This window comes from Hylaeus volcanicus, chromosome 2 (assembly GCF_026283585.1).
Source record: "Hylaeus volcanicus isolate JK05 chromosome 2, UHH_iyHylVolc1.0_haploid, whole genome shotgun sequence".
Taxonomy (NCBI): domain Eukaryota; kingdom Metazoa; phylum Arthropoda; class Insecta; order Hymenoptera; family Colletidae; genus Hylaeus; species Hylaeus volcanicus.
Window position 1 is genome coordinate 2,625,105 of NC_071977.1, and position 13,265 is coordinate 2,638,369.

General features: G+C 38.8%; 1 protein-coding gene across 4 annotated transcripts in view; it reads left to right on the top strand.

Moving 5' to 3' along the window:
- LOC128872201 (serine-rich adhesin for platelets) overlaps window positions 1-13,265 on the top strand; it is a 41,862-nt gene that overhangs the window by 13,510 nt on the left and 15,087 nt on the right. The window contains exon 1 of one of the 4 annotated variants that reach the window (XM_054114651.1): window positions 8,905-9,813. The exons of 2 other annotated variants lie outside the window; for them this stretch is intronic. In XM_054114651.1, the coding sequence (XP_053970626.1) occupies window positions 9,658-9,813 (156 nt within the window). In that variant the 5' untranslated portion in view covers window positions 8,905-9,657. Of the gene's footprint in view, window positions 1-8,904; window positions 9,814-13,265 lie in introns of those variants that run through there. One more of the 4 variants, XM_054114648.1, reaches the window with a different exon arrangement.

Consider the following 13,265-nt stretch of genomic DNA (forward strand, 5'->3'; position numbering starts at 1 on the left):
TATGCATTTTGGTACGGTTAATTGTTACATTGTTACCAAAATGCATATATATATAGATGCATTTTGGTATATTTGGGTATGTGTCTATATTTGTTGGCTTATGGTTTCCTGAAGTGGTTTATATGTATATATGCAATATATATATATATATATATGAACGTGTATGTGTATGGTTGTCTGTCTCTGTTATGTTTCATATCGCAGGAGTGGGTTATTAAAATATCGTGAAATTTACTCTGGTGACGTCTATGTATATGTATATAGAGCTACACCATCGGTATCGTTAAATTTCTGAACAAGTTCCGCATGTATCACTTGTGAATAATTTTATTTTCACTATAAATTTTTGTTGTTTTTATCCTGAATTTTAATTGGGAGGAATAATCCTGATTACTAGTTACACGTTTTCTAACCATACATAGAAATGATGTGTAATCGTCCAATTCCTTAGAGGACTAGAATATAACTTATATCTTGGGGAATACGTTCAGTTGAAGGAACGTGACTTCGTGGCTAACTGTGCACGAAATTCTGTAGTTCTATTCGGGATTATATCGATCCCTTAACGAGCTAATTCGCCGAACCGATTTCAGGCAGTTTCGAATTGTTTACGAAGAGCGAGCAACGTTTAGCTGACAGATTGTTATCGATCCCTCTATGGAAAAATAACATCCTTTGGAAATGTTTCAAAAACACGTAATTCCGTTTCTTTAGAGCTGTAATCGAAATTGAGATGCGCGCCCTTGAATATAAATACAAATATGTGGATATTATATTAAAAAGAAGAATATGGAACTTTTTTAGAGAAATTATTTTTTCATTTGTATTCAAGATATTATCGACGTACGCAGGCTAAATAACAGTTTACTCTACGCTACCGCATGCGTAATAATAAACAGGTGAGTCGCGAGTGCAGAAGAAAAATCGGGAAACTTTCTTTCGACCTCGTGACTCATCCACTTATTGTCAGTAGTATTGCATGTCAGTAGTAACCAGTGTATCGCTAAGTATTGTTAGTCTTCGTTAAACACACGTGTCAATTATAAATGGAAATTTAATTCCACCTAAACGATCCTCCGATCCATTAACCGCAGATCGTCCGAGAAACGTTAAATTGCCGAGTGTTTCTCAACATGCATCGGCAACCGTACCGTTCCAAAGAAAACCTAACCCTGAGAGCTGTTATCTCTAAGCCGAAGGTGGTGAAGCCGGTGGAAAATGGGGCTACGCTTTCCTAAGAACTTAATCGTAGATCACGATCCGCGGTTTCTCCCTCCGTTCGGAAATATCTTGGCGAGCAGTTTCCAACGAGCCGGAGCTGAGCACAGCTTCTTTTCAACTCGTTCCGTACAAATGGTCGATGAGAAGAATCCTCTTAGAAACACGAAAGCGCCGTCGAAAGGAAAACATCTTTGCTTTCCACTCGTTTCGAGGAAAGTAAGAAGGACTCGCCGGCGGTTAACTCGGATCGTTAGTGGCCCATAGCGAAGCATAATGTAACAATTAACCGTACCTTAGGTCCACTTCGACTTCCGTGAGCTATTCTTACTCGGCTTGAGTGCGTTACCTCGCGTCTTTCGTGTATTCTTGCGGGCACGGTTTCGAACGGGAAGAGAACGTCGAATTTCCTTTCGATAAATGCTGCCTAATTAAAAATAATTAACTCAAGAAAATCTAAATCGCGAAGAAGTCGATATAAATTATCTATCGAGGAATCAGTGTGAAAATCTTTGGTGGATTTTATTTCGAATATCGATGATTTCGTTAAAGGATTCGAATAATTATTTTGTTATTTTTCAAGCAACACAGGCGAAGTTTATTTCGAAATTTCTGAACGCTTCAGGTATTTTGAAAGTCGAGATTTTTTCAAATTCGTTCAAGTTCGATACTGGAGCAAAAATCACGAAAAAGTGAGAATAAAATATTACGAACGAATCGATGAAATGTTTGTAAATGTTAATTCGGAGTACCGAGTACCCTTTTGTGTCAGCTCGCTGATATCCGTTCGAAGTAATTACACTGTCGACGCTGCACGTATCAGAATAGCGCATAATTGCATATTATCCTCGAGCAATAATGACGTCATGATGCAGCGACTACTCCAGGCAGTTTTTTGTTCTCTCGCACCTTCCAGGTTGGGAAGGTCAAGCGTGGGTATTAAGAAGTAAATGTATCGTTGTTATGGTCAAGCAATTTTGCGCGTTAACGTCGCCGTTCCACGCGAGAACGCACGTCCGATTTCCTAGAAACGAACCACCTGTTAAAGTAAGTTGAACTCACTAAGTAAGTTACTAAGTAAGTTAAACTTGCTTTAACTGTATGAGAACAAAGACCGTCGATCTTCCCGTCAATCTGTGGGAAGAAACGTCGTATTATAAAGAGAATTGACATTAGAACTACGAACAGGCTCGGGCCTGGAATCTCGATCCGTTACGAAATTCCCGCCTTCGCGGCAGGACTCGATTTCAATGAAGAGTCGCGAAACTTTCTAAAAGCGAGCCACTTTGCTCGCGTGCACGATAACCAGAGTCGATAAAATTACTTTGCATCCGTGCACGCGCCATTGCCGTTGCACATCGGCGAATCGGAAGGCAGGAGCGTCGTCGGGGCTCCGTTAGAGACGCTTCTCTCGATCCCTGGGTCCTCTTATTTACGGTAACGTGCCGCGAAATTGCGTTCGACTGCGTTTACAACGAACGACGTTGTCCCTGTTTTGCATGCGAACGTAGCCCCGTTCGCCGTTTCGTACACTCGTAACGATTCGCCAGCTGTGCACCTTAGTCGCGATCGATGAAGCGTGTACGTTGGATACACACCGATCCTGGTCGATTAATAAATTACTAGTACGTTCGGGCACGGTGCAACGTTGCTTTGCGTAACTGGAGCAGGAAGGAATAACCCGTGAGAAAATGTCCTTGGCACTGCCAGAGGCTACAGTTAAATGGGTCTTGAATTCCTCGATGAAAGAAATTGAGCAAAGAATGGTTTTTGTTCGGTGGTCGTCGAACCTTAAGTGGGATAAGCTAAAGAACTTCGGTACACTTGAGAGTTTTGCGCGCAACCCCGCTCGATTGTATCGGAAATACGGATATCACTTCGTGGTTTTTTTTATAAAGCAACAGATACGACAAATTCTGACGAAAGAAATAGTTTCCCGAATGTAAATTGAGTTTAGAAATATTACGCGATGCGCAACGTGTTACTTAGAATATTCAGTCTTTCTTTGCAAGATCGACTCGTCATGGCAAAATATATCAAAAAGTTCTTTTTCATTTTGCAGTAGGACGTTTCTTTATCGAGATACGAGTAGTTGAAGTTTTTGTGGAAAAACCACTTTTTGGATCATTTCGGTTTTTGACCTTCGGGCTGAAGGTCAAGGTCAAAATGACCACCATTGCAATCGCCAGGTCAAGGGCTATCTATTACAAATAATCAGTCCGATCAGAACGGTACACCATTTTCATAAACCCAACTTAACCGAAACCGAACTTAATATCGATATCATACGATAGTACTCATGAATTCATGCATACTTGCAATTAGTTACGACATCTCGGTAGATATAAAAATATGTACGTAAAAAGGCTCGTCTCCCTGAGCTATACTTTCCAGTAACACCCAACACCAGACTCGTCTTACATTATAAAATTGTTCGTGCCATCAGAAGCCTCGAACTATACCCCAAACGATAAAACAGAGGAACATGCCCGCGTCAGGAAATACGTTGAGAGCACTTTTACTAATTTACTTTTATCATAATTACTTTTATCATAATTACTTTTTCATTTCTACATCGCGCGGTGGAGTTTCTCCTAGAAACGAGTCGGTCGCGTGTTCCCTGTAGCGTTCAGAGCCGTGCGCGCATTACTTCATTACGGCGACATAATTAAACAATCCGACCAAAGGAAACCGCTTTGTCCTAGTGACGCCACTTTGACGTAACTATTCGGCTGAACTCGGTTATAATCACTTCCGCGGTCGTTCGCCTTCCGCTTTGCGCGAGGTAACGTTATTTTTGTATAATTGTCCGTTGTAACATAGGAAATTTAATCGAATTTAAAAATTTCTCACAAAATTTTTCGTAAAAGTCAAAACTTGTCATTTTTGTAACCGACTCGTTCCTCTGAATATTATTTTACTCCTACTTTTATTTCATTTCATTGTCGAACTCGTTGTTACGTTAAATAATTTACTGTAATTCAAAAAATATAACGAGTTCGTATTCCAGAGGCATTGTGCTTATACGTAATTAAAATGGCGGCGAACGACGAGCCACGCGCGCAGCTAGAAACGATATCAGTTCTGGTCTATTTATTCGCCAGTGTGGTGCACGCAAAAGACCGAATTCGTCTATCTTTCATCTTAATCAGCCCACGCGTGGATTCATCAACGCGTACTGTACGTATCGCGGCACGCTCCTGATGAATTATGGCAACGGTTTTTGCACACTTCTCAATCGAGGCCCATGCAACTCGGTGAAATGTCGAGCTTTCTACCTCGTGAATCGTTTTGTGGAAGTAGTAGCTACTAGCAGCCTCGAACCTAAATAGAAATTTATTTTATTCTGCAAATAACACGAACTTTACTTCCAATCTTTTTTATATTCTACCACATTGCTTGCATTCTGTAGTTTCTCGCGCATTCAAATTTCCTATAAACGCATAAAGATTCGCGGTCTACTTATTATATATTTGATAAAATACATCTATACTATTAATATAGGCGCATTTTATTCTTAAAAAAAAAAAAAACTTTCCCTTCTGGAATTCCCTTTATAAGAATACCTGTACGATAGTCCTTAATGGCTGTGGGTACGTTTCATTGCGTAATATTCTTTCGAACGAAAGTTATAAGAAGTCGGTTAAAAATAAATGTCAGCTGTGAAAATTGTTCAAATAACAAACACGTTACATATTTCTTAAAACTTAATGCCTGGGGGTATGTTTATTGTTTCTCGCGCATTCAAATTTCCTATAAACACATAAAGATTCGCGGTCTACTTATTACATAATATATTTGATAAAATACACCTATACTATTAATATAGGCGCATTTTATTCTTAAAAAAAAAAGACTTTCCCTTCTGGAATTCCCTTTATAAGAATACCTGTACGATAGCCCTTAATGGCCGTGGGTACGTTTCATTGCGTAATATTCTTTCGAACGAAAGTTATAAGAAGTCGGTTAAAAATAAATGTCAGCTGCGAAAATTGTTCAAATAACAAACACGTTACATATTTCTTAAAACTTAATGCCTGTGGGTATGTTTCCTCGCATAACGTTCTCTCGAACAAAAGTTACGAAAATAAATGTCAGCAGTGATAATTGTTCAAATACCAAATACATTACATATTATACATTACATACATATTACACGAAAATGTAATTTAGAAAAATCAGGTTACTAAAGATTAAAGTCGTCCAAGCCTCGTACGATCTTCGCATCGAGCCACGAAGTTTTCAATCAGCCCTCGTATAATAATCCCGCGTTACTTCGAATGCCGTACCCCGTTCCATTTCCCAATTTCCATGTTCGCGAAACATCCCTTTCCGGCGACAGGGTTCCAACGTCGTTTCCACGATTCGTCGTCGCCACTCGCCGTTCCTATCGATCGCGCGACTTGTTGACCGAGCAATTCAGAAAAATAACTCTCGTGCCGCGATATCCCGTTGTCCGTCGGCCGTGCTAAAACGAAAATGCAGAAATCCCGAGCGCGGGTTCGCGAGAAGGCAAGGGTTCGCCGTCGTTACGATGGTCGCCAGACCGAAAACCAATCATCTCGCACGACCGACGACGCACTCGAGGAACCTTGAACTCTGCACCCGACCGACAAAGTCGGAATTTCCACGTTCCACGGCCCGAATGCCTCGAATTCCCGTCGAATTCAACCCCCCCGTGAATTGCATTCGGAGAGTAAAAAAACGAGAGAGCGGAGTTGGATCGCGACATTGGAACGTCGAGACGGTCGCTGTTGACCTTTTCGGGAAGCGTTTATCCCTTGACGTTGTTTCGGGTGTTCTCGGTAAGAAAATCCCTAGAGGGGATCCTCCTTACGTCCTTACGCAGATAAGTTTCCAAGGAGGTTATCGTCCGATTTCGTTGTTTCAAGATTTTTCAGTAAGGAAATCCCGAGAGAGGACATCCTTACAACGCAGATAAGTTTCGGATAATGTTGTCCCTTGATGTTGTGCTTTAAGATTTCTCGGTAAGAACATCCCTAGAGAAGATGTCCTTAGAACGCAGATAACTTTCGGACAAGTTTATCCCCTGATGTTCTTCTAAGCTTCGTTGGTAAAAAGAATCACAAGAGAGAAAAATGTTCATTACATTTAAAATGTTAATATTCTCGTCCCTTTCAGATTCATTTTATTTCGTTAGATCGAGCTCATTTATAGGAAAAATCTATAGAAATCTAGAGATTTTCAATTAATTAACAGTCAAAAACTTTATTGCGATACAATCTATCAAACTTCCAATGTCGTTAAATGATTTCATTTGTGAATTACTGTAATAATGTACATAGTATAAATTAAATATACATTTGACGAATTATTAAACGTCTTCCAGAGATGTGTGACATAGTTGCAACTTCACTTTCGGTAAATATAACTTCATTTTCAGTAGCTCCTGAAAAACTTGTCAAGGAAAAATTAGCATATCTGTGTTCTAATGCACAATAGTCATTTTCACAATAGTGATTTTCCATCCCTTAAAAAGTTGCTTCAACCAAATGCTTTTTGCGAAAGGAGTAGAAAATTCCACTACTTCGGTATGAAACTCATTATAGTGAAACATTCCGCACGATAACATTATTCAGGCCCCTTTTAGGTCTTCTAATTTCGTGAAAACGCTTGAACTTTCACGGCCAGAAGCGCTCGTCGTGGAATTCCACCGGAACATGCAATTTTACGCGAATGGAACTTCACCCTCCCGCAGTTAGAAATGAAATTTAGAAATTAATTTCGTGGAATTTTAACGAAACGCGTGAACTATGCGTGGGATCGAGTAGATCCTGCCCGAGGGTACCTTGAACTTCGATACTCGAAGTTCGATCCAGTTAGGAGGGAATTCTAAACGATCGAGCTTGGGTCCACGCGACTTCTTTGAAATTCTCACTGCGTTCCGACGCGTTCTTTTGACGATACGCGAATAAATCGAAATTGGTAGCTGTCGTTCCATAGAAACCTATGTTAATGCGCATTTCTTCGGATGAAAATTTAATTTGATGATGATAACTCCGAAGCAATACATTAGGCGTAAATATATAAAATATTTTGAAGATGTTGTTAATCAAAGAAAAAGGTAATATAATGGAGAAAGTAATAACAGAGTAAACAGAAATTTCTTTACAACGTAAAGCTTTTCTTTAAATGTGTTCGTTAATGTACACTAGAAATTTGTTTTTACCGAAATAGATGTTAATCTGCTTAAATAAATTCGCTGTCGAAACGTGTCGAGGTGAGAGTTCCCGAATGTTAACAGACAGACATAAATGATGTGTATATTTCTACTTTGTGTAGCGATCAAAACGAAACGAAGGATTCAGTGGTGCGAGTGCCAGACAGTACTAATTTGTTAAAGCAATTTGTTTCATTATCGAGAATCTTGATTTCCCTCGAGTTCGACACAATTTCGGTACGTCACGTTTCTACGAATATCGACGTAGATTCGCCAGAGCCTTGGCGAGCTGTCCTGGATGTCCTCGAACCTATAAAACAGTTTGGAAGTCCATCTATTTTATTAAAACGCTCCCTGACACGACGGACATCGAATATTGACAGACTACCTCGTTTCTACAGGTCGAACGTCGGGAGTTAAAGGGAAGCAAGCGGTGAACACTTTCTGAAGACGGTAATAGCGTTGCCAAGTGTCGATCCTACGTACAAGACAAAGACCAAAGTTTTATGGTCCGAAACAAAAAGATTAATGTAATTTCAATGTACAGAAATGATTAAAAAAGAAAATGAATGAAAATACCAATATTAATAATAATAACTTAGATACGTACAAAGATGATCGTATGATAAAATATACAAATCTAAAATCATAAAATAAGTTCCTTATCGTTAAGAAATATTTTTAAATAAAACATGCAACATTTAAACAAGCACGACCTCATTCGATAAGGTCTCCTCAACGGTAAGCTACGTTATAATGCATGGATAAACAAGTCGTATACTTGATTGACGTCACAATCGATTATTGGTATTTAAGAAATTCGTATTTCTTTCGTGTGAGAATCAAACGTTCGTTGTTTAGGAATCGCATATTAAAGGTGAACATTCATTGTCGCGATGAAACCAACGCAGAGGCTCCGCAAGCATAGTAATTTTCACTCGATAATCGTAATTCGTAGCAGATAGACCGTCGTCATTCTAAGGGTAGGAAAGTCGCACATGCGCGTCGCTGAAACGCAGTCAAGTTAGGGTCGGTAACAACCGAGTTAAGTAGTTGTGATAGTAACCCTCGTAGTGCAGCCGTTCTATCATTCGATAGTGAGTTCACGAATCATCCTCGATTCATCCTTGCCGATGAATCATTACCGATGAATTATCGCTAATGAAAGAGAGCCAAGGTACTGCGACCTAGTAGAAGTTTCAAGTTCATTTGTCAACGAATGGAAGACACATGGCGAAGAATTCACGTGTTATAAATCATCGATCAGCTTCTTGCTCTTCTGGAAGCTCTTCCGAACGAATACAACAGCTGGCAGAAAAGTCTGAAGACTTTAAGGTGTTTAAATAATTAACAGAATTTGGCATTAGTAATTCGTTAGAAATGTAAGCCTACAACTTTCAAGATTATTAACTAAGTAAAGACACCACGAGGAATTGAAGACAGAATCCCTGAAGACTTCAAAACGTTCATCGACAGAATTTAATTCCAATTTCGAATAATTTTTATAAAAAATCACAAAGGAAGAACACGATTGTTCCATTGAAGTTTGAAATTTCAAGTTTGCATAGTCTCATTCGCAGAAGTATACGAAGGAATTGTTCGACGATGAATATTGGACTTTTTATAGAGATGCAACACATCTCACGCGACAGTTGGTCGACGAATTTGACGCACGAAGGATTAACGACGAAGAATTCACTGAATCGCAAAATTCTGTAGTCGTCGGGAACTTTCACAGAGTGAAGAGTACGAACTTGACACCTAGAAGGCCGACCTTCGAGCGAACGTCGTAATAACTCGCATCGCGTTCTGTGACTGCAGGTGTACAGGGTGTTCGGCTACAGGTAGACTGTCTTTTAAGTAGTAATTCTAGAAACCGAGACGATGCGAAAGTGAAAATGCCGAAATTCCGTTTAAGGCGTTGCTTCGGAATCATTCATTAATAAATCCATGTATTTTCAATAATTAATAACTCTCGCGCCAAGCCTCGAACGAAATTTCAACATTCTCGATTTTCACCTCGACCTGTACAGTCGAAAAACACCGGTTCAGAATTTTTGTTCGACAACTGAAATGATTTATTACCAGTGCAAAGTTTCGTGCAGTGCATCGAGCTCTGAGACAGAAAAACAGTGCTTCGACTTTTGTTTGCGCGGACATTTTTCGGTTGAGAAAAACGATCGCCGTATGCGAAAGGACGCGACACCGTTATTTTGTCGAAGCAATTTCCTCGAGAAAGAGACGCGCGAGAGCGCACGATGAAACGCAAAGAGGCAACGACGAAACGAAAGAAGCAAATCAAAAATGGGTCCATTCAATCGAAGGAGCTGGAAGCCCGCGGAGTCTCCATGGATATGAAAACGTCCTGGGCAGCTCAAGAGCTGACGTCCAAATACTCCAATCTGAATGACATGGTACTGTTTCTGAAGCTACTTCTTATATGCACGAGAGTTTTATTTCGAGTACTCATAAGACCGTATTGAATTTCATTATATACACATTTCGCATCGTACTCGTGTTTCTGAGACGGTGTAGTTCTCGGTGTAGACTCGTAGATTCGTTGAAGCGTAACTAATGTATTTGGAAAACAAAGTATTGTCCAATGTTCAATTTGTTAGAACATATCGATCGCTGCAGCAACAAAGGATCTTTTCTAAAAATGAATTCAGAGATATATTTAAAGAGAATTATTCTGTATATAACAACAAAAATTGATCGTACCAGTTTCTAATCTCAACTAATTCTTAATAGTTAAATATTCATTGATTCATTCACAGGAATACTAAAATGTCACGACTATTGGTAGTGCTATTGGTATACAGTTTAAAAATAAATAGAGAGATATAATTCAATATTATTAACTTATTCAACGATAAAATATTTACGCGTGCAATAAATATCGGAGATTTTTGAATTTTGTAGGTAAAATACCTTAATGAAGAATTCTTACAAATAGATTCTATATTTGACTCGATCCTTTTAAAAAATTCACACCACTTTCGATATAAATTTGCTAATAATTCCAAGTAATAGCTAAACTTCCATTAAATTGATAGGAAAGGTGGTGACTATGGGTTCTTCATTTAAGTAGATTACATCAACTTCCATCCCAACCCAGATTCCCAATTAAATTCTTTTCAAAAATGGCCTTAAACCATTTTACAAAAGGACGACCCAATTGGGTATCGATTCCAATTCTTAAATTATAACACTGACCTTTAAGCACCCAATCGATTACGTCAGATACAGAATATAAATATGAGAAAAAAGTGATTGGAGAAAACGATCGAAAAATTCAATGGACCATTTCGTGTGGGAAGAAACGCACCAGCTGATCGTTCGTGGCTCGCACTTGATCCCAGCATGGTGGACTACGGAGTATCGGGCCTGTGACACACATGTCCATGTATAGAGGAAGCTACACTCTCCACTGTTCCTTTTGCTTTTCCAGAACGCTGTTCGAGTGTCGTTCATGTGTCATTCACATGACGCTCGGTGCGTCGAGTCTCTCCTTTTCTGTTCCCCCGATATTCATGACACTAGGCTTTTTCGAAACACAACGCGGCAGGATTCTCGCGACTCGCCTTGTTTGTCCCATTCAAGAGGGGAACTTCAACAGTCGTTCATTCTTATCCTCCCTTGGTCCGCCTCGATTTACGCTTTTCAGCTAATTACTCGGCACAGCGAAGCTTGATTTCTCAATCGCGGTACCAGCGTTCGTTTCTCTAATTAATTTCTATTCCATTCTCTAGACGTTCAAACGATTTACGTGATTGTATCTTTATCGCGACACGAGGATGTTGATTAATTCTTTTTTAGCAGGATTATCACTCGTGCAGAAAATATTTAATCGCTTGTAAGGCGCAGAAATTCGTATTAAACTTGAGAATTTCAGTACGAATAATTGTTTAATATAAAAACGGCGAAGAAAGTTGAATATAAAACGAAAACGATAAGAAAGTCGTGTGCAAAACATGATTGATGATAATTTTCGATATCGTTTTATATATAACCGTCTCCGAAAGTTGAATACGAATATACATAATAGAAAATGATTCACGAATTAATTATTATTAATTTCATTTCGTGCCTAACATTTTTTTTTAAGTTTTCTACATTTAAAAAGTTCTTTCCTGATTCTCGATCAGTCGTTCCGTTAAATACTGTGGTTCTTTGTCGCTTTACTTTTTTGCATAAATATTTATTATGCATGTACGTCAGTTACGTCAAAAGTAGCTCTATGAGAGTCGTGAGAATTGTGTTAACAAGGTTAGCAACTATTTTCTAAATGGAAACACCAAACAAGTCGTGCAAGAAGGAGTATAAGGAATTATTGATAGCTAGTACTACGTGTAAGTAGAACTATACTTACACGTAGTATTAGCTATCAATAGTTCAGACTACGTCTGACTATAATGTCTGATAGAATACGATTCGCACAGAAGGTCTTTTTCCTTATTATAGAACCTCAATAGTTTCGTGAAGAATGAAATATGTATACCTTCATAAAAGTACCAAGTGGGAATCAATTTTATTTAATACGTACTTGTTTGACATTCTTTGATAGTGGACTATAATTTATGACCTGGTATCGATAGTATTTACTCGAGACGTTTCTCAATAGATTCAGTTTTATTTTTTACTGGCTTTTACTATAAATTTACAGATTAAAAATTTATTTAATTTGTTACGTTCATTCGGTAATAAATTTATCTATGATTGAAGATTTAATCAGATGTTCATAAAGAGATTCGTAATAATTCTTATTGTATGTTATTTAAAGTTATAAATTACATTCGAATAAATTAGATTTGGATCCGAAGAAGGATAAATTTGATTTGATTAGTAAATAAATACGATCAACTATAGCAATCATCATATAGCATCATATAGCATCATATAGCATCATATCAACTATAGCGATCATAATATAGCAATTTATTCGAAAATTTGTTCAATTGCCCTTTTTCGAAATATTTCATTGTATAATTCAAATCTTAACTTCCATTTAACGAGTAGTAGGTATACTCGTTTCTAGTTTGCGCTGTATTTAGTTAAATAATAAACTTACAGATGCAGTGGTAAGACCTACAATTTTCAAAATAAATTCAATAAAATAGCAAGCCATTAGCCATTATTTTCATTTTATTCCTCGTTTATTTTAGGAATTGCAGATCACCTTGTACATCAACGTTCCCATCGCCGTTTGTTTCATTATTTTTGCTCCTCTCGTTGAACGTATCCTCGATATCAACCAAATTACGGTGCATCGTGCGGTTTCTTGCGAAACATTCGGCGTTGACCTCCTTTTCTCCTTTTCTCCGCTGCTTCTTGCTTCTTTAATGTACCTGCAATTTTTCCTCCCCTCCCGTTCTTTCTCCGCCTCTCTTTGGAAGTCTAACACGGTAACCCGGACCGTTGTTTAAGAGCAAGTTGAACGTACTCTTCTCATGCGTCCAGTTTTCGGTTCCACCCACGCGCGATCCGTTCCACCGAGTTGCTATTTTCGGCCATAAAAATATCTTGACATCTGTTTTCGTTCCTCCGGCCACACGCTCCGTCTTTGTCTGCCGTTTAGTGACGTTTCTGCGACCTCTATTGTAATTACCATACCTGTCCTTTCGCGTGGGCAGCGCGCAGCGCAAAGGAGCCGTAACATTCGCGTTTAAGAGGCTGGATTCGATTTTCCGGCGAAAAGAATCGATATTTTTGCTTACGCAGAGGAGTGTTTCGACGTCTTAAAGGCAATGCGAATGGCGATTTTGGGAACATCGTGTTAAGAACCAAGGGGTGCTTCAGACCAAATTTCGAACGTTCGCTCAGGTGTATCAAGGTCGCACCTATCCCGATTCTATCGTGACCGTCC